General features: G+C 43.2%; 1 protein-coding gene across 1 annotated transcript in view; it reads right to left on the minus strand.

The window, feature by feature from the left end:
- PPP4R2 (protein phosphatase 4 regulatory subunit 2) overlaps window positions 1–10,498 on the minus strand; it is a 32,335-nt gene extending 21,837 nt beyond the window's left edge. Inside the window, exons 1-2 of the mRNA XM_030500302.1 lie at window positions 10,276–10,498; window positions 9,463–9,544 (exon numbers count right to left, since the gene is read on the minus strand). Coding sequence (XP_030356162.1) covers window positions 9,463–9,544; window positions 10,276–10,309 — 116 coding nt within the window. The 5' untranslated portion in view covers window positions 10,310–10,498. The remainder of the gene's footprint in view (window positions 1–9,462; window positions 9,545–10,275) is intronic.
- Between the last annotated feature and the right edge of the window lie 11,475 nt (window positions 10,499–21,973).

Below are 21,973 nucleotides of genomic sequence, written 5' to 3' on the forward strand. Positions count from 1 at the left end.
CAAAAGCACAAGTAGATGGTATGGTCATTAAATTTCCCTCTTCCACTTGAAAGTTTACTTGGAGTTACCTTCAGCTGGTAAGAATGAACTGGTGTATTTACTGGACTATCACACTTACTATGCTTCTGCACTCTGTACCAATAAAGTCTTACCTTACTCTAGTTTCTTCATATAATTTCACTTACGCACATATGCAAATAACATTTCTTACAAATCTCAAGTTTTATCACAAGTACAATGATCACCCCAGATACTGACTTTCCAGTGAAGTGCACTCCAAGTCTTACAAACATAGACTTCTGGGTAAGCACCAAATAAACACCAGCCACGTCCTCCTATCTGAGCAGCATCAACTGCACTTATTTACAATTTAGTTGACCAGTTTAGGGAACACCAAACTTACGCCAAACAATTTACGCACACTTAGTATCTTCCTGCTGTCACTTATTTTACAGGATACTTTACCCCAACAAGTTTTCTTTCTCTAGTTCTGGATCATTTTTTTACCCATGTTCTGTGTAATTATTACATTCACCTGTGAAAATCATTCAGTTACACCCTTTGTACTGGATTATTTAAATCATTTGAGTTCCATGCACTTTGTAATCTGATTGATCATCTTCTAAGTAGTATTTCCTGCATAACTGAATTATAAAAGACACAGAATGGTACAGAACTCTCAGTAACCACTTGTGCACAGCAACTGTTCTCTCAGCCCACACCTGCCCCATTTTAGTAGAATTTACCTTCAGGACAGGGACTAGGTGACTGACTACACATTTCTGCAACACTTAACTGCATCAAAGTCTTACATTATTACTACAACAAACTTTGCTTTTATAGTAGCAATAATGATTTCAGTGGCATGATTCCAGTGACTGTATTCTTGAGATTGAATTTTTAATCTTTAAACTGCAATTACACTCACATCAACCTTAGAATTGTAACCAATGAGCAAAAAGCATTAAAAGTTCAGAAGGAGGGAAGGTATCTGACTTCCCTCACAAATTACAAGCACAGGAGCCTTAAGAACATTCATATTCATCTGCTCTACCAAAGATAACTGGAGCTGCATTTGAACAGCACCAGCCAAACAGATTGTCAGTAGCAGACAGGCATTATCTGTGACAAAATACCTCTCCAAAACCACTTACACAGTTCAGATCTGCCTTCAACACAATTGGACATTTTGTTGAAATTCAGACAGCCGTGTTTATTTCAATTCTAACAATTCTGGGGATTATTCTTAGCTTTTACTTATTTCTATTTCAGATCAAATTTGACTGAACAGATCAGTGTTTGCTGAGGCATGTTTCAAGAGTGATGCTGTGTACTGTGTAACAGAAATTCTGCAGCAGAGCACAATTCAGAGTACAGCCCATTCAATAGATATTGCACAGAAAAATACCAGGCAAAGGCACAGTATAATTCTGTAATAGTCTGGATTGGATGCAGGCAGAATACAGAAGCATTACATAGGTAATGCTTTCTCGATAAACTATATAGCAGAAGCCCAGGAGCCAAAATTTAAAAAAAGTATGCAACAGGTGAAGCTTATTTGAGTCTTTCTGAACTTGCAACAAGTTAAAAATCACTATCTTTATAGGAGGTCCCTATAGAAAAATCTCTCCGAGTAATATAAAATTAATGTTTGGATAATTTGGATAAATACATCACCTATCCCACACACTAACTAAATTCCATATACGTACTAATACAGGACACTGAAGTGGTTCCAGGTATCACCAGTTTGCCCAGAATAACCAAATGAACAAAAGAAATGCTGTAACTCAGCTGCTAAGTGTGGCTCTCACCGATAAGTGACCAGTGCATACAGATCCACAGGTTACCACAGAAGAGCAGCAGACCACACTGAGATAATACTATCAGATCTTTACTATATTGAACAATAAAGCTGAGAAACCAGATTAAGGAAAATGCACCCTGTGCAACTTCTTCTGGATCCGAGTTTACTTTGCCCTGTATTCCTGTGCCTGCCAGTTCATGCACATCCTCAATAACCCAGGCTTCACTCATGTCTGAAAGCAGCACTACTAGGACCAGGTAAATTGCACTTCTATTGCTAATTCCTTCCAAACCAGGACAAAAGCACCACACAACTGACTTCTACACAAGGCAGTTCAGGTGACACACACTAAGCTTAGGCTCAGGAGTGTACCCTACCTCAGTGACCTAATGCACAGGCATTAGGTGCTTCTGCGTCATTGCACTCCCTTACCACTTCTGAGCAAAGCCTCATTAGGTGTAGCCAGCATGGAAAGCCTGTCACTGTCTTCAGATAGTATTATTTCTACAACTGAGACCTGCCAGACACACACCAGCTTTGTGCAAAAGCAGCATCAGTCTGGTTTATCCACAAACCTGATAATCCATCACTGCCCAAGATGACCAGACTGCTTCTATCCTCCCTTCTGCATGCATCTTGTTCCTTCGCCCCCTACCCCCAACATATGCCACTGAGCATGAACCTTCCCAAAATCTGCAGATGGAAGAGGTACCAAGGCTCATCAATTACAAGGTCAAAACAGAAAAACATCCTTGCTGCTGTAAAGTGTAATATGCAGTGGAACACCCCCCAAATGTCTGGGAAAGCACTTCAAATGAAATAGCCACAAGCAATGCCACCATGGAACAGGAGGCTTGAGGCCCACTGGAAAACACCGTGGTGATACTGAAGCAGCCACCACAGCTGTGAAGAAACATTACTAAGAGTTAAAGGTAAGAACTAAGAAAAATTCTGAGGATGAGAACAAATCCAACTGAGCAACACAGGAGAACTGAGCTTGAAAAGCATTAGGATGCCAACAGAACACTACCTAAGTTCACCATCAGAAGCACATGCAGCTGTACCAACTGCTATGGAATAAGTGGCAGGGTGGTTTTCTGTGCAAAGTAACAGTGAGCTGTCTTCAGAAAGGCTGGCAGGGAGCACGCTTATAAGAACAGACTATATAGCAACAGGGATGAAATGTACTTAATACTGCAAGCCTGCATGTGCATACATTACATTTGCAGTTATAATAGGCCAATGACACTGAAAAGTTAACATTTCTGTGAGAAGCTGGCCTCTTGTCTTTCCTTACATGTGTATTCTAGAGAGAGACTAAAGTTTATTAGGACCAGTTTATCATGCACATTTTATTATGGCAGTTAAAGCTTGACCTTTATACTGTAAACCCCACTCCCAACAGATATGAAGTGGCAGCATCTAAAATGAAACACTATGACAGTGCATGCTTCCTAAAGGAGCAAGTGATTTCACCTGAATCACAACTAACTCCCCTCAAGTACTACAACTGTGCATTTGATTATATATAATTTTTAGTCATATCAGTAAGAAGAGCAAGGAAGCTAAACCATCTTTGACAAAGATAAATCGGCAGGCTTTTCAACTGAGACTCCTGTCCTCTGGAGACATCAGTGGATTATGAGACAGAAAACACAGTGTCAGTGGAACAGGAATTAGTGGGGAATAATTCCAGACGCTTAGCAGAATGGAGTTAGTGAAGAATAATAGCAGGAAACAATGCAAGGAAGTTTACTCACATCTCTTGCTTCACTGAGAACATGGAAGTGGAAGAGGCCATTACGAACAAAGCACACAGACTGCTTTCAGCAAGTATTACCCTGCTTCTTGTTGCAGTAACTTGAGAATGGTTTTTGTTTTTAAAAATAAAAAAAAAAAAAGTCATATGGAATTACACTCCCCCAATAGTTCTGAAGATTCCCCAATAATGATTTGCCTTCAAATCAGAACAAAGTTTTCAAACTAGTCAAAAAATACTAGCATGCACGTGACAAGCAACAAAACTGCTGGCTGAAAACAACCAGAGAACAGTCTTTTTTTTATAGTAAAGAGTAGACAAATTTAAGCATGTGAAATAAGCTAAAGGACATATGACCACAAAAATCTGCATATTTGTAATGTAAGAAAGGAAACTACTATACAGGAGTTCAGAATACACCATTAAAACACTAAAGCCGAGAACAGAACTCATTCATGTTCATTGCTAACATATCTCCCCTCACATCTTTTCTCCAGCTGACAAACTATTTCACTGTTGTAACTAAATAATATAAAAGCTAAACTAATCCAAACAAGTGCTCAAAAAATGCAGTTTAAAAAAAAAAAGTTCACTGCTACATAGGGTACATGAAACAGTATCAAAGGGTCAAAAATACTTCTTGCCATTATCTTCAGTAGAAGTACAGTTACATAACTTACAACTACATAATTTACCAACAGTAAATGTCCCTGATCTACCAGAGAGGTCAGCAGACACTTAACTGAAGCAAGACATACAGCACCATCTCCCACAGCTAAACTGAGTAGCTACAGACTCAGTGGACCATCGGTCCAACACAGCAGCATTCGTGGTTGTAACTGTAGTGAGCAACAGACAGTGTTGCTCAGAGTCAGTACTGGGGCCAATACCTGTGCTGGCAGATGGGAAGCTGAATGTCTGTCAGTGTGCCCTTCCTGTGGCACAGGCTGCCTGCACACTGCGTGATATTTGTGGTACCAAAGTGACTATACCCCTTACCTGACACTTAGGAGTCCATAACTGCAACACTGGTTTGGGGTCAGGCAATACAAGAGAGCAAAAAGAATGAAATTAAGGCCACCACGATGGTTAACAGAGCTGCAGCACACAACCTAGGCAGGAAGCTAAGGCAGCGTGTCTTCCTTTGGAAAATGGGAGGCCACACTGGCAGACTACCTGCTGTCCTTCACCACTGAAGGGGTAACTGCATACAGGGGGGATCGATCCCTTTCAGAGGCGCACAAACGCAGGATAAGAGGCAGAGGTCCAGGCTGCTCCAAGAGAAACTCCAAGTTGCTGCAATGGAAGTGCACATGGTGAAGCAGCAAAACAGACACAGATGCTATGGAATCACCATCATTGGAGACTTTCAGAAACATTACACAAAGCCCTAAGCAACCTAAACTAACCTTCGAATTGGCTTCCCTTGAATACAGGGTCTGACTGGACAACCTCTGGAAGTCCCTTCCAACTTAGGCTATTCTGTGATGATACTATAGGTATTACATTTGCTCTACAATGACACGTATTAAACTTGACTCAAGAAACTACATGGAAAAGCATTTAAGTTGGTCCTGAAGAAAAGTAGAGAAGAGACAACTTCTGTCTTCAGGCTTAGATGAGGTGCAAATCAGTATTTCAGATCTTCCAGGGAAACTCTGAGGAAAGAATCTGACTACTAAAAGAAATAAAACAAAATGTATTTTAATGGCTGTTTATACTGCATTCAGGGCAAGAACTGGTAGAACTACATTACATCCTGGCCAGGTAACTGTTCACTACTTAAGCCTAGAAATATTTTACAGTTAATCACTTCAGCCTATAAACTGCATTTCTCCAGATTTTGGTACTCCACTACTTATTTCTGGACTCCTTCACTGTCAGTAAGCATCTATATTATATTTTCCACTACAGTAAGCCATCAGAACCATACTTTATAGATTGCCAGCCCCAGGGCAGGAGTGGGAGAAACACTGAGAAAACTGACATAAAAATTTTTATTACATCTCCCCCTCCCCCCCAGTTTTATTTTCACCTTTAGAACCAAAGAAAAAAAAATATAGTTTTCCTTTCTAGTCCAACAAATTTTATTTTCTTGGTGAAGTACCTAAATAAATGGTTTAGAAACACTTTTGCTATTGAAAGGGCAGAGTGATTTTAAATCCAAGAATTTCCTAACAGATAAAACAGATTTTAAATACAAGACAAGATCACAATTGATAAGTGATCTTCATATCCTATAATTCTTCTTCAGAAGTAGAAGTATTTCATTTTCGCATTTCACCTCCAGTGCTGCAGTGCTGTGACTTTTGTACTGTCTCTTAAAGCCATTTCTACTTCAGAAAAAATAGATAAGCGGATTTCTTATGCAAAAAAAGACAAAATTGGATCCTATTTTAAAAAGGTCTTTCAGACACTATGAAGTATTAAGACTAACAAATTTTATCTCTTCACCTTACCCAGTCACACTGTTCTTTAACAAACTAGAGAAAAAGGAGATTATAATGATTTTCCCTAACTACACTTGATCTCACTAAGGAAATTCCATGTTAGCATCTTAGTAAAACACCAAGTCAGTTAAGTGGAACACCACTTGTGAGAAGGAAGTCCTAAGACTCAACATAACATTAAAAAAAGGTTGAACCATAAACTTTATATTTCACCTAAGGCTAAGTCTTACCATAGCAACCATTAAGAAACAAAAACACTTGGAAGTAGCCAAGCAATGAAACTTGTGCTCCTGTTCACCAATATTAAGCGACATTTAGACTGGCTTTTGTAAACGCAGCCATAATCTCACTAACCATTAAGTGAATGGTTAACTTTGCACAAGAAGATAGTTTAAACTTCAAATAGATGAAGTTAACACATGTGATTGCATGGTCAGGCTTTTACTGCAATGTACTGATAACACAATTACATTTATGCTCATAATATAACCAAATTTAGCAACATTTTTATTCCAGACCTTCCTTGTAAATGAAAAAGACTTTTAATTAAAATAAAGACACACTCTGAAGAGCCTTATCACAGTTGCAGTGCTGGCTCATACAACTCTCACCCTTTGTTCCACCCCTACACCATCTCTGCAGCTACGCTAGGCTTTGACATACCAGTTTACAGGGAACAAAACAAGCTGGATCAATGAACTGCACCTTGTTAAAAACCACACTGCCAAGAAGAAAGTTAGTTACAACTGTGAGCAGCTCCCTGCACCAGGTTACCAAGCAGCTACATAAACAGTTCAACAAGGCCCAGTGAAATAGTGACACAAAAGCTGCATTAGCCAAGACTGCTGCCAAGAGAAATAAATACTAGCAAAATTACAGCCTAACCTAAACCTGCATCTACCTGTTCATAACTCACTCGGATGAATAAGCACATTGAAACAAATGGGGGCAGGGAGGTACCCATCAGTCTCAGATGAGCCTCTGCTTTCAATCTGTTAAGCAACCTAAGAATGCCACGGTCATGCTTTGATGAGAACCTTAAAAGTCATTTTAATTTACTCCATTACACCCTTTCAAACTAAGTTTACTAATTGTTCACAAGACCTGCCACAACTGTATGCAGAAGAAACGGGGAGAGGGAGTGAGAACACTACATTTAACACAAGATGTGAACTGCAGTATGTCATCTGTAAAATAAATAAATAAAATCAGCATTTGTCATCGAGTAAGTTCAAAAGCTGAGAGAACACACCCCCCCCGAACACTGTGTAACTCTCCTAGAAACAGCGACAACTCAAAGCAAAAAATACTTCACATTTCACTTGTCCTTATTTGCCTTGGTCATTGAATGGGTACTTTTTGTTCGTTACTTCAGGGACAGGCTGTGACTGAGTATGCTCCATTGTTTTTCAATAAATAAGTCTGCAAACCATTTGTGTAATTACCCCTAACTTAGGCATCTTTTTTTTTTTTGATAAACTGAGCTCTAAACTTCTTAAAAATCCTAAGAAATGTCACTTCAAATTATTATTTTAGATTTCATCTTCTCATTCCAAAGCAATCCGTTCATTACTGGTTTAGATTACTTTTGCATAACTGGAAATAAAGACTATTTAACTCATTTTGAACTAATGTGTATTTAGCAGGTTTGTGTATTCAGGAACACTTTCACTGTGGTCAAGCTGTACAGGCTTAAAAATACTTTAAATTCTTATAATGCACATTTCCAACCTCTGCATGAATGTTTACCATGACATTTTTATGTTTACTCATTTCTTCCTGATACTTTGATATCTAACACGTGTGAAAACAAACACATACTTGATGAAGAAACAGAGACTTTGGTAGATAATGGGAAGCAAAGTAACCATCAAGGAACAATATTTCCATGTCTGTCTCCAGATTATATTGGATTCTTTCTGATGTTCATCTCTGACAGTTCTTAAACTACTTAATGCAACAGAAAGGTTCAAGAAAGCTGAAGAAGAGCCACATACTTGGGGGAAAAAAAAAAAAAAAAGCCAAAGAAAACCATGGCAATGTAGGGGGCCAGGGTCTGCATGAAGTTCCAGGTAAGAGCTGCCAGTTCAGGTTTAAGCAATAGTTTGTAAAAATAAAATAATAATAATAATGATAATAAAAATACCTAGATTTCCTAAATGGAAATAAAGTCAGGAGTTTATTCATTCTCCAAGTGACACATCTTCCCAAGAACCTGCCCCTACACAATCACTTTTCTAAATTACTTCGGAATATATGTAATAGTGGCAAGAACAATACAAACAGCCTGAAGAAATATTTCAGAACAAGAAAAATATTTTAAACATATCATACAGCAAAAACACATCACAGTGAGCCCATTCTAAACTAACTGCTACACCAAAATATTAAACATTATGTGTTTGTGCTGAGCCAATGGCTTCTCTTCAAAGAGCAAAGTACATTTCAGAACTTGTTTTTCTTTCAAAACCATTAATTCAAGCAGTACCAGCAAGCTGCAGAAAGAGTAAAAAAAAGAAAGAAAAACCACACACACCAAAAGCTACAAACCTCTTACGAGTCAGAGGGATTCCAGAAACCCAAACAAAGCCCCTGCACTCACTGGTTGCTAACAAAACACTGGTAAAAGCACACATCCCCTGCAGAAGCCTGTAGTCTGGCACTAGGCCTCAAAAACAAGGAGACAGCCTGGGAGCCAGAAAGTGAGCAACTCTATAGCAACGCACCCAGGGAAGCCTTTCCCCTTCCTGCCAAATAGTGATCCGCCAAGGAAGTCACCCAGCGCAGCACCAGCGCTCATCCTTGACAAGGAGCACGGCTGCTTCCAGCCACAGCGCACCTCCGGACGGGAACCCGCCAGCGTGAGCTGGGAAAGGAAGCCCGGGAAAAGTGAAACTCCTGCGAGCTGGAAAACGGGAGACTACGGACACGCAGAGTACTTCCCAGAGGTCTCCTCTGCAGAACGCACCTACCGACTCTCTCCTCCCCATCAGAAGCACTTAGATGCAATCACCACACAGCGTGGTGTACAAAGCCTAGAAAGAAATAATCTAAGCCATTCGTATTTTTATGTAAATAATCCTGCTGGATACTCTATACAACAAATACTGCAACAGTATACAACAGACGTTACCGCAGTGAGCTAAACTTTCCACTTAAAAAACCCTGAATGTCACATAAAATGTACAAAGAGCAACAGGCTTCCTGTGCTGAGTAGGATCAAGAAGACCTGAGAAAAACCCCTAAACAAAGCTATAGAAACCCTGTTAGATAAAGCTACCAGCAAACAAAACTACTCCATCCAAAATTAAATGGGAACTAAGGCAAGCTTATTCAGCTCATGGAAGCCATATACAGGCAAAAAGAGAATCCAGGTAGCATCCCTTTGACTTAGAATGCAGAAATGATATAAGGTACAGCTGAAGATTGCCAAGAGTCACACTTACATCGTCTCTCCAGTCTTAGCAACATGACAAAGAAACTGATCCAGTATTGGACACACTTCCTTCTTCCCTCTTTTCTCAAAATCTGTTGGTATGAGAATGACACAAAAAGAATGGTAAAACAGGAGAGAACAAAAATTAAAAATAATTATCTAAACGATCAGTACAGTTCCCACAAAATTATTTCCATGCTTTCACAATACTTCAGATGTTCCCAAGAGCTCCACCAGCTTCCCAGCCCTGTAAAACACTTAATATTTTCATGTGGAGAAACTACATGCATCTGACTAGCAAAAGTTGATTTGCAACTTCTTCTGAACAGCTACAACAGAGAAGGAGGCTGGTGTCCTCAGGCTGCATCCAGCAAGGCAAGCTAGCACAGAAGCGCGCTGGGGAGGGAGGAGGAGAGCAGGTAGGGGCGAGGGCCGGGGACGGAAGGCAGGCAGGCTTGCGGGGACCAAGAGGGCAGCAGCAGAGCCGAGGTTCCCACCGTGGGGAACCGTGGGGTCACGCACCTCCCTGCGCGGCTCCCCCTCACGCAGCCCAGGGCGAGCTCGGGGGAGCACCAGGGCAGCGCGGACCAGGGGCTCCCCGCTCCCCTGCCCCACCGGCAGCCCCCCGGGCCTCTCCCCGCTCTGCGGGACCCTCCTACGCGAGCAGCCCCCTCCCCACAGCGCGGCCACCCCGACCCTCGTCCCCCGGCGGAGGGGAGCTGCCGCTCCCTGCTCACAAGAGGGTCTCGGCTGCGAGGAGCCCCTGCCTCCCCTCAGCGTGGGGACACCGCTCCCCCCACCCCGCCGCTAGCCCCGGCACCACCTTTCAGAGCCTCCTGCAGCCTCTCGACGTCCATGATCCGCCTGGGTGTCTCCCCGCCGCTGCGCGCTGCTCCCCTCCTCCAGCCCCCCCCCCCCGCCCCGCGCAGGAACCGGGCTGCAGCCGCCGCGCACACACAGAGACCCCGGGCTCAGCAACCCTCCAACATGGCGCCCGGGCCGTCCCCGTGCGCGGCCCCGACAGCCCGCCCTCCCTCCCGCCGGGGGGCGGTGGCGCGCGGGAGGGCGGGGCGGCTCCGAGGGAGGAACCGGGCGGGAGGAGCCGAGGGCGGCTCCGTTGGGCCGGCGCCAGCCGCAGCTCTCACGTTCCTCCGCCTCTCGTTCCTCCTCCTTCCCCTCCTCGGGCCGGCGTGAGGCGGGCGGGAGCCGCCGGCCCGAGCCGCGCGGCTCCTCGGGGAAGGGGACGGCAACGCCGAGCTCCGGGCGGGCGGGCGGCGGCCCCTCAGGGAGCTTGTGCGCCTTCCTCCTCCTCCCGCCTCAGGCTGAGGCGGCTGCTCTACCCCACCCTCAAATGCAGTGCACAGATACGCCCGGCTCCCTTTTATTCTCAAGGAGGAGCTTTCTTTCCCTTTCTTCACTCTTCCTGCCTCTCGCCCTTCAAGCCCCACAGCCCGGCGCACGGTACCTGTGTTCAGGGATGAGCCCTTCTCCCACCCTGTGCCCTCCATGCACCCCTAGTGAAGAGGAGGTGAAGCCCAGGCAGCCTCTTGTCACCTTCTCAGGACGAGGTCCCCAAGCGAGGCAGGGGGAGCCCGGCACAAAGCGGGAAGGCAGGAGCCAGCCGGCCACACGCAGGCTTGTCCATCACACACACTTCAGTAGGGCTGAGGGACGTGCGGTGGCTGTTCCTGGAAGGAGAAGGAAATGCTGATTTAGCACACACAAAGAAGTTGTAAATAAGGTAGCCAGATATCGATGCCAACTGTTACTCCAGGCATATGTGAGCTGGCCCATCTGCGGTGATTTATTATTAGGTAAAATCCTGATATAGCCCTGGATTGTGTCCCGGTCTCCTCCCGAGGCCTGCGCTTGCGAGCAGCTCTGCGCACAGAGGTGTCCGTGCTCCCCTGCAGGCACATCCCGCTGTGCTGAGGGCGAGGGTTGGCCTGGCAAAGCACAGGGTTCATGGCAGGTAAGAGTGATCAGCTCTGCACAGCAGGCACAGACTCAGCCCTACCATTGCAGGGGAGTCTCCAAAGAGATGGTCATGCCCACAGCTGTACTACACTCTCCAGGTGCCAGCTTGACAAAAGAGAACCTCTGACACGGCTATGTTTCTTAGAAATGCTGCCTAACGTCAGTTTGTGGACCATCCAAAATGGGTAAGAGACCAACTTGGCACCCATAGCAAGCATTCCTGTGCTGTGAGCTGCTTTCTTTGACTCCTGCTGTTGATTTTATCATGCAGGAGATAATCCATAAGTTGTGAGAGTAATAGTCCCCACTGGTGACTGTATCACATAGAAACCCTGACTCTTCATAGAATGCTTTGGGTTGGAAGGGACCTTAAAGCTCATCCAGTTCCAACCCCCTGCCATGGACAGGGACACCTTCCACTAGAGCAGGTTGCTCCAAGCCCGTGTCCAACTTGGCCTTGAACACTGCCAGGGATGGGGCAGCCACAGCTTCTCTGGGCACCCTGTGCCAGCGCCTCAGCACCCTCACAGGGAAGAATTTGTATTTAAAAACATTTATGGCTTATAAAAATCAAGAACCTTTCAAGCCTTTGACTGTTGGAGGACTACATGATACTATTAGGGATATTTGTTTCATATCTACAGGTGCCCTGTACAAAATCTTTGTTTCATACTATTGTGAAAACCTTTGTTACAATAAGCAGGCCTCACAAGGAAATTTCTGTGTTCTCTGTGAGGGCTGTGGCCAGGCAGAAAGGAGCTAATGAACCTCCACCAGCCCCTCTGCCAAGTCCACAAGAGGAGGGAAAAGCAGCAGCATGAGTTAACAAACTGGTGTTATGGGAGAGAGACAAAGATACAACTTGCCCAAACCTGTAGGGAAAAAACAAAGCAAAACCCAGCAAACTCTCATGCATGAGGTGGCATTAAAGCCATGGTGAATTTAGCTGCTATTTTGCTTCTGACCACTTTGTTCATCATAGAGACATGGACACCGTTAACAATGGTCATTACTATCCACCTTGCCCTTGCAGCTCTGCTACCATGAGTCTCCCTGCCTCAAGCCCTCTGTAGCACATGTACCTTTATATTAGACATTTCTATTAACTGAAGATACACTAATCTGCTTTTATAATGAAACAATAACACACTCTCTACATGGAGAGCAAGTGAAAAATCTCTTCAACACAGAAAAAAAGCTGTGTTGTGAGAAGAGCTGGCAGAGAATGGGATAAGGTTTCAAAGCAAGCAATGGATACTGGGCTGAAAACAGAAGCACTGAGGCCCATATGCAGATATACAAGCAATTGGAAAGGGCAGTGCAATTCAGATTACAGGTTAGTCTACACCCTTCTGCTTGAGGTCCACTTTATTGTTTTAAAAGAGGTATCAAAGTCCAGTTAAAGTAGCAAAAATACCAGCTTACCTTTGCAACCCTCAGCAAAACAGAGGAGCAGAGACCAGACCTTTCCTAGAGCAGAGCTGCTCTTAAATGACTTCTATAGCCCAGCTGAGTGCGTTTCCCCAGCAGCAAGGGGATATCCCAGCCCAGCTTGCTCTTTGTAATAATTCTCAGAGCTGGTCACATGCTCTCAATTTTCAGCTCCTCCTGAGGAACTGCATTTCCCAGCATGATTGCTCTTAAAGAATCCCACCAGCCAAAACAAGCTCAGAGAGGCAGAAACATGCATATTCACGTCTAGTACAGTTACACGACCTGCTTTAAAAACCCTGGGAGAGCAAATTCAATCATTCTCAACAACATCCAATTCCATTTACAAGTGTCACCAAGACCAACAAAATAAAGCCCATAATTACCAATTTGAAAAGTTGTGTTGCTAGCCTGTTCCTTTAAAGCAGAAAAAACAAATACAGTTGTTCCTAAGATACCTGGAATTACAATTGAAAACCGGGACAACAAAGCATTGCTTCACTAAAAAGGCAAGTTGCAGGAAAAAGAAATAAGAAATACACTTTTTCTAAATTGTTGTACTACATTCTGTGGAGAAATAGAAAACTCATGTCACAATTTGCAATCGAATAAAAGAAACTCAACCGTTTCATTAAGTGCTTTAGAGGCACTTTGCACTCAGCAAGTCGCAGGTGAGGTTTGCTGCTAATGCTGCATGGTGCAGCGTGTGTGCTTGCAGCCCGGTGACTTCCTGCACCTTTGCTATTGGCAAGTTCCACGTTTCCCTGGCACTGCTCAGACACACAGACCCTGTTCCAAGGGTGGGTAAAGCCGCCAGATCAACCACTCTCACAATTGATGTCTAAAAGTGAGATATCAGCTAATTTTTAGAGGATTTACCTGGTAGGAAACGCCTGTGGCTTCATTCTGAGCCTTTTATTTCTTATTTTGAAAAAAAAAAAAAAGAAAAAGTGAACTTTAATTTTCTGAAAAGTAGCATTTATCTGTCATATATGAAATACATTATCACTGTGGTATGTTGGGGCTGAAGGAAGAGCTTTATTTCATATTTTATACAATATTAATAGAATCCACAAGATGCGAACCAACTGTATGTTAACATTGACTTTTCATTGCTGAGCAGCTTTTCTAATTCCTTCCATCTAGTCAGGCTACAGGGCACATCTTTGCTAAATCTAAAAACAAACAGCGTTTTCTAGTTTACACAGGTACGGGAGTGCTGCATAAGAAACCCCGCACAACTGGGTTACATCCGCCACCCATCCAGAATCAATAAGCTTAACTCAGCCCTTGCTCTCTGTGGGCTCATGCCCACTTCCTTATTGTTAGCCGGCCAAAGGCAAAACTTCTGGAAAAGAGACAAAATGTTACGTGCTGGTTACAAATACCTTTTAATCAAAATGACAAAACACTGACAATCATTAAAACCAAAAGACTATAATATGACTGTATGTTTTGCAGGTAATAGCAGACTGTGGAAAGCAATGCTTCTGATCTGGAGAAGTTCCAGTTTTAGTCTGATGTGCCTTCACATCCCTGTGGGCACTGACACACCAGAAAGTCTCTTATTTACTTCTCCTTGAAGATGTCTTTTGGATACTGGTCACTGGTAGAGAATGTGCACATGCATCTACCAGCCCAACTGTAACGCATTCTGTTTGCACTGAAAAAATATTTCAGGGAGACAGGAATCTTTCCTTATTAAAAATGTCACTCCCCAACTTCCAGAAAATAAACACTAGAGCCACATTCCCTATCTTCTGTTCTCCTGCCCTCCTACAGGAGGAGCAGTAAGCAAAAGTGCTTTCCATTTTCCAGCCCCACCTCTCTCTTCCCGCCCCTATTAGAGGGAAAAAAGACCGGTTTTCAAAGAACAGACCTCTGAAACCTTTTTTTCTACCGGAAAGACATTTTAAATTGCATTATTTTAATTTTTTAGGGGGGGAGACGATTATTGAACATCAAGAGGTCCTGGAAATTCAATGACAGAGGTAGATCTAATGAAAACACTGTTTTGTTTGGGTGTGGTGTTGTCTTTTGTTTTTGTTTCAGGGAAAATGTTTAGAGATACACAAATAATATCTACCTGTTTCTGAGGAAACGAGAACCATATCCTCTGGAGCAGGAACAAAATAAAACCCATAATTATATCTCTGGATATAAAGCAAAGAAAGCGCATGAATGACTTGTGTATTTGTGTGGTAACAAAGATTATTTCACGTGCAGTTCAGGATGGAGCTCAGCTTGGGGGAGGTTTGCATATTTTGAAACCCACATCCCCTCAACTAACTGAAACATGTTTCAATTCACAGCAAATGATCTTTTCCTTCCATTTTCAAAGGAGAAACATTTAAATACAACCCTAGAATATAAAAAAGCTTGTAGGTATCTTCACCGTTGATCTGTTGTGTGATCTCAAGCAAATGGGTTAGGCAACCACCCTGTGTTTCTTGATTAATGAAGCGGGAATGATAATTACTCTTTTTTGTAAGGTATTTGGCACATCTTGTAATAAAAACATACACAGAGAGTATGATTTCATTTTGTGCCAGTTCCCAATGCTGCTGGTAGAGTATTTACTGAGAGTCAACAGTGAAAAAAATCACCTTGTGCGGAGCAGAGATGTGATGGGTTTAAACATTTAACTAAAGAAGAAGGAGAAATTGTTTGACAATCCAGATTTAGTTTTCCTTCCTGCACTGAACTTGCACACAGCCTTGTTCAGATTTACATTTTACATTGTTTGCAAGCCTCTGCAAGACACTTTGAGAGTTTTCAAAGAGAGCTGGTCCGGGTCACATGTACAACACGAGTCCAGCTCAAGTCAAGTCCGCACACGTTTTCTTGCATCAATCCACAAGCCCATGGAAAATGCCAGTGCAGTTTCCTTCCCAAGCTGCTTTCTCACACCTTCTTCCCCGTGCATCCCCAGGACAGAAAGCTTCTTGTCGACTGCTCGACAAACTGCAGGATCATTCAGATTTAAACCAGACTTGTTTTTCCTCCCGGAGCCTCAGGTGTGAGGAAGCCGGTATTCAAAACAAGCTGCCCTTTAGCAGCTCCAGGCAGAGGAGGAGGGAGAGCTTTGTTTAAAGGTGTGTACTCTGCGAGGGCACCTGCCTTGCACTGGTCTAACCACCACAGCAGGGAATTAACCACTTTCAGAAGGCTTTGGGAAAGGTGTTTCTGCAGGAAGAGGTCAACTGATGCCACTAAGTTCTTTAGAAAAAGGGCCGTGTCATTTCAGCATCATTATTTCAGTCTGACCAAAATGTGTTAGTTCTAAGACACCATTATACAATTTTGGAATATACTGTAGTTATCAAATAATAACAAAAGCAATTATGGTACATTTATAGAAATGTAGAAGTCAAAGCAAAACATTTTACCTCAAAAGAAAACACAACCAAGTGCTTTGTTAATCTTAAATGCCCGTTCTCATCTTGGTGTTTTGTCTCAATTTTCATTTCAAAGGAAGTGTTGACAGTTTGGTTTTTATTCTGAGCTCAGATGAAAGCAAAATTTCCAAACATTTGTATTTCTTTTGAAGCACAAACAGCAATTCCTTATCTCATGCCAATGGGAGGCTGTGCTCTGCATGGATCCCAGTGTAGATGTGCGCTGGCCTCACAAGCGCAGTGGGGGAACATCAGCCTCCACTGGGGACAGCCCATGTACCTGTACCTGTGCCATCCTGCCTCTGGGGGGTACTTGGTGTCCCTTTAATGGCACCGCATTTGACTGTATCTGATGGAGAGGAGCAGAACATTCTCTGACAGTTGGCTCCTTTATGGTTACATTCTTGGAAGAGGAATCTCTTCTTGAAGCAGTGGGGAGGAAATTATTTGAAATCAAATGACTGACAGTTTGTGCTGAAGTTGATAATGTGTCAACATTTATTCTAGTATTAAAGTCTCCCTTTTCTGTTAGTTGTACTTTATTCCCAGCTCCGTATGTCACAGAACACACAGAGAAGTTACCTCTACTAGGAACCTACTGATGGGATGAATGTAAAATGACAGTCAAGCTCTGTTCAGACTCAGTGCTCCATGATGTCTCCTGGAGTCCGAGCCATGGCCACCGATGTGTGTGCAGTAGTGAGGGCAGGGGAGAAAGACCCTTCCAGTACCCACGTCCCTCAGCTGCAGGTAACCAAGCTCCAAGGCCTTGCCTCAGTGAACTGAGAGTGTGTTTGTTCCGAGCAGGAGAGCTGCAGCCAGTGAGACTTAGACTGATGTGACGAACCCAGCAGGACAGCAGCGGGGACAGGGAAAATCGCAGCTCATGAGCAAAAAGGAGGTGCCCGTCCTGTTTGCTGCTGTGCCCAGGGTACCCCTACAGAGCCCCTACCTTGGAAAAACTGTGCCTTGTCCCCACAGCAAAACTGACTGAAGCCACGTTTGCGAGTGAAAAACCCTGGATGAGGACATCACCGACCAGTGTGATCATGGAGCATGTAACCAAAACACCATACAAGTACACACCTCCCGGGCCAGAGACGGGGCAGCGCTGGACAGAGTACTGTTGTTTTACAGCTGCCCTTACCTTTTCTTGTGAGTATCAATGGGAGTTTTATTCCTGACTTCAAAGAGAGCGTGGCTGAGCCCAACATACCAAACAGTTGAGCAAGTGAGGAATCAATTTCATCACCAGGCGGACAACTGGTGTGGCTGAACAGACACCTCATGAGCTTTTGTCGCACGGAGATGTCATGGAACAACTGAGGAGATTGCAGCAGTGACCATACAAGAGTGTCAAAAATTGGAATTTAATACCAGAAGAAGGAAGGGAAATGGTGCTAAATGGCCAAATCCTCCAGGGAGCAAATGATAACAGAGAAATGTTAAAAAGTAAAAGGTGAAACCTCAGTTTCCTTTGAGATCAGGTTCTGATCTATGGTCACCATAATGCAACTGGAGTTGTAGCATGACACAACAGCACTGTGAGGCAAGTAAAAGATATGGATTTGTCTCTTCCAGTAACATATCCAATCTAATGCTCTCTTACTACAGTGAAATTGTAAAAGAGGAACACTTTTCTCTGCTCGATGCAGACATAGCCTGTATACCCACGCTGTATCATCACCAATACAAAACTCCATCCCAACCAGACCCATCACCCTGAAACAGAGAGACACAAAATTGTGTATTTAAAAGAAAACTATCAAAATACAGAGCTTGCTTGAAACTTCATTTATTTGTACTGTCAGCCAAAGGATCTTAACACAGAAATGCACTGCTAGGCCTCCTTGGGAGCTATAAACAATTGGTGCACTTGTCAAACAAAAATACGTGAGCAATTAAATGATAGAGAAGAGGTACAGAATTCTTTACGCACACGCTCCTCTTACACACACACATACACACACACACAGAGCAGTTTCCAGTTTCCTCCTGTAAGTGACAGGACAGTGGAGCTATCTAAGCCCGCTTTGTAACAGGCAGGCAAATAGCCTGGAGAAACTCTCACATTAGAGAAATGATGCGACCAAGTGCTTCCCGCTCCGGCAGCTCTTTGTGGTACAACGTGCACTGGTAGCCTGATGCCTTTTAAATGGCTTTGGGCTAAAAGAAGGTGCTCAGCAGCACTTACTACAAAGCCCCTATTTATCTGCCTTCAGCAAGTTCAAGTATAATACAGCAACTTTAAACCCTGAATAACTGGCGCTGATACAGCAAGGACTTGGTTACATGCTCAGCGTTATGCACTGCACATAAGCCCCCGAATACACGGGCAAAATTCAGAGTATCCAACATTTGCTGGGTTGGGGCTTAAGTTCAGATGAAGCGGGCACAGTTCTCTGCTGTACCCTGCTGCTTCCTTCTCAGTGTGCAAGGGGATTCTCTCCCTTTGTTACCCATACATTCCATGTGCTGGAGTGTCTATTCACTTAGAGAAAACTGGTTTTGTTCCCCCCGATGTTATGCTGACACGGCTGAGGGTGGTACATTAGCAAAGGTGGTTTGGTTACACTATGTCATTGGAAATAACTGAAATACATGAGAGGAAGGGGAAGTGAGGATATAAAGTCTATATACGTATTTACATATCCCATTATTAAAATGAATGAAGGCTAATTAACAAGGAATTAGCCCCAAGTATGAAATAGGAAAGGAATTAAAACTGGTTTCTAAATAAGATTAATATTAGAATCAACTACTGTTAAAACCAAAATATAACATGGTTTTGGAAGCTGTAATAAAACATAAATTAATAATTCTAACAACAACAACATGGAAGTTACAGAATTGTTTTATGCCACTTTGGGGAGCTCAGAAGCAGCTCAGCAGGGGGGACCTCCCCCTTCCTTCCTGCAAGTTGATATTATACTAAAAAAAGTCTTCATGTTAAAGCATATACTTCATATATTTTAATAGCTGTTGAGAATATAACACAATTCCTTCTAAACATAATGTAGCACCTCCTGTAAACATAAAAAGCATTGGTTTAATCTCTAATCATTTTAAATGCAATAATGCTTTTGTTTCGTAATGAAGTCCATTCCTTCATTTTAATGTGCCCGTAGTCGCTGGGTTCTGCTGAATCACAGCTTACACAATCCCAGCCTCCCAAACTTCAGAGGCTTAGCACCAGAGTTGCAACTGTCTGGGCAACAGGACTTTTGCTCTGCAACTTTCCGTGGCTTGAGCTACCATAGAAATGAGGAATTCAGAGTGCCCAGCAAGCGTCTCATCTGGCCTCATCTGACCCACAGTCGGCTTTACCCTGACGCTTGAAAACAAAGATCAAAAAGCAAGCTAATACAAGCTAGTATTTTTCACAAGTTCTCAGCATTGCTAGCCTGAAAGGTTTACCTGGGCTATGTTAGGCTTAGAGTACCTTAACCTTTTAAAAACAGCATACTGAGTTTTCCTTTCATCGCCTTCCGATTCTGAACTCCTCAGTGTTCATCTGGGTTACATTTTCAAACTCCTCTCTGTAACCAGAAGTATTCTGTTAAGTGGCGCCTAAAACTTCAGCTAAAACAGACAATACTAAGTTGGAGTGGCAGTAACATCTACACTTAACTTTAAATGTCTTTCTGGGTCCTGGGCTTTCCATCAAAACAGATGCAGAGCTGCCAGCCTCCTCTGCATGTCAATTTACACGTTAGGGGCAAACTGCAAGAGAAGGGATCCCAGTCAGAATCACACAAATCACTGATTAGAATTTGCAGCACACAGGCCTGCAAACAACAGACGTTTCTGTCTGTCTGTCCTGCCTGCGAGGACTAGCAGAGAGCAGCAGTGACACTGCTAGGACCAAGACAGTATGTCCCTTATTCCAAGCCTCTATCTTAACACCTCCTCTACTCAGATGACTCTTGTGATGCCGTTAGCCACATTGTGTCATTCACCCGGCACTTATGGATGTATCACAGGCATTTTCACACTCTTCATCCCGTGTGCAGCTGAGGTGCCAGCAGGGCCTGCGTTTCCCTCCGCTCAGGAGCTGCCACACAAGGAGAGAGGAATGTGCAAACCAAAAGGAGTTTCTCTTGGAGTCTCTTTTCTTATGAAATTGTGCATCGGTCCTGACTGGACAGGGCACAAACCCCCAGAACTGCAATTCTTCAGAAATCCTACTTTTTAACTTAGGACACGTATCCTTTCCCTCATTCACACCCCCCAGGATGTTTCTCTCTTATAAATGCATGTTATGAGTACAGGATATACAATCTGTACCAGGTTGCCTTTCAGTACAGGAAAGGTCCATGTATCTCACCCTTCTCACCCCTCTCCTACTTTGCCTATTAGATATTAAAGTGAGTAGTTCCAAGCAATGCTACTTTTACCTGCTGAACAGACCTGAAAAGTAAGATCATTTTCTCTGCTGTTTTCCTCAAGCACTCACCTACACACATCCCTCGGGGCTTACACTTAGCAAACACCCTCTGGGAGCCTGCTCTTCTATCACTACTCTTTAAGAGCATCCTCACTTTCCCAGTGACTTGTTCCAAGCACCTCTCAGCTACTGCTAGTTTTAATAAGCTGTTGTCTGTGCATCTCATCAGGTGATCATCCCACTTGTGAAATCTAAACTACATGAAGTATTTTAAATAAGCATCAAAGCCATCCTGTATCCTCTTTTGCTTTGAGGCTCTTCATTATGATCCTAGCATAAAACTCTCAACTTCCAAGAACCAAAGTGCCAGGCAGAAATCCACATCTATGCCCCAAGTTTCTGGTGAAGCAGAAAAGGGGAGTCAGAGGCAGCAGTCGCAGTATCCCTGGTTGTCAGTCGCATACTATTGTTACTGTGCAGTAAACAGCAATTAAAGAGGATTAAAGAGGAAACCAGATCAACAGCACCTGGTTTTGTTCTCTGCATTCACAATATTGGACTGTGTCTAATGCAATTAGTATTACCAAGTTACATTGTTAAAACTGTAAGAGTCTGGAGGGGAAGACCACGACCATACACCACACAAGAAAGGATTCTCTTGCTGTTCTCCACTAGCTGTGCAGGTGCCACAGCTTGAGTGCATCCCCCTCACATTTCTTGTACAGAGTTTTCCTATTGACGCTGTAATTATTTTCCTTGTAATTCCTTCATGAGAGGCCCTCACAAAACTACTGAAGAGCAGAAGGGAAAAAATGACAATCACTAGACAAAAAGTGCTGTAAAATACAAAGAGACGCTTCTATTCCTCTAATCTTTTTAAGTAAGAGAAATCTTAGGTCCTACGTGTGAAGAACAGCAGGTAATATACCTTGAGACAGAAGTGCAATTTTAAGCAAATTCTTTCCTTTTACTATAGTAAATTTTAACTCATCCTATCACAAGAGTGATCTTCTCTGTAATTCAGCGTTCTCATGAGTCAGGAATATTTGCTCTATCATTTCAGAGTTATATTCCTGATGTTACATAGTTCAAACCATAGTTTGTCAAGGCTAAGATCAGTACAGGCTACAGCAAATACAGCTGTACTTAAACAAGCAAACTCAACTCACCAAATGAAAGTGAGAATCCTCACCTCTCCCTGTTACAACCAAGAGTAAACATGGGAAGAGAACAAAAGGCCTAACAAAAGACAGTTTAGGTCCTAGGATTTCCTCTGGTTTTGTAATTTCAGGGGTTATTAGGAAATTGTATAAGGGAACTACTGTAAT

This window comes from Strigops habroptila, chromosome 11 (assembly GCF_004027225.2).
Source record: "Strigops habroptila isolate Jane chromosome 11, bStrHab1.2.pri, whole genome shotgun sequence".
NCBI classification, from domain to species: Eukaryota; Metazoa; Chordata; class Aves; order Psittaciformes; family Psittacidae; genus Strigops; species Strigops habroptila.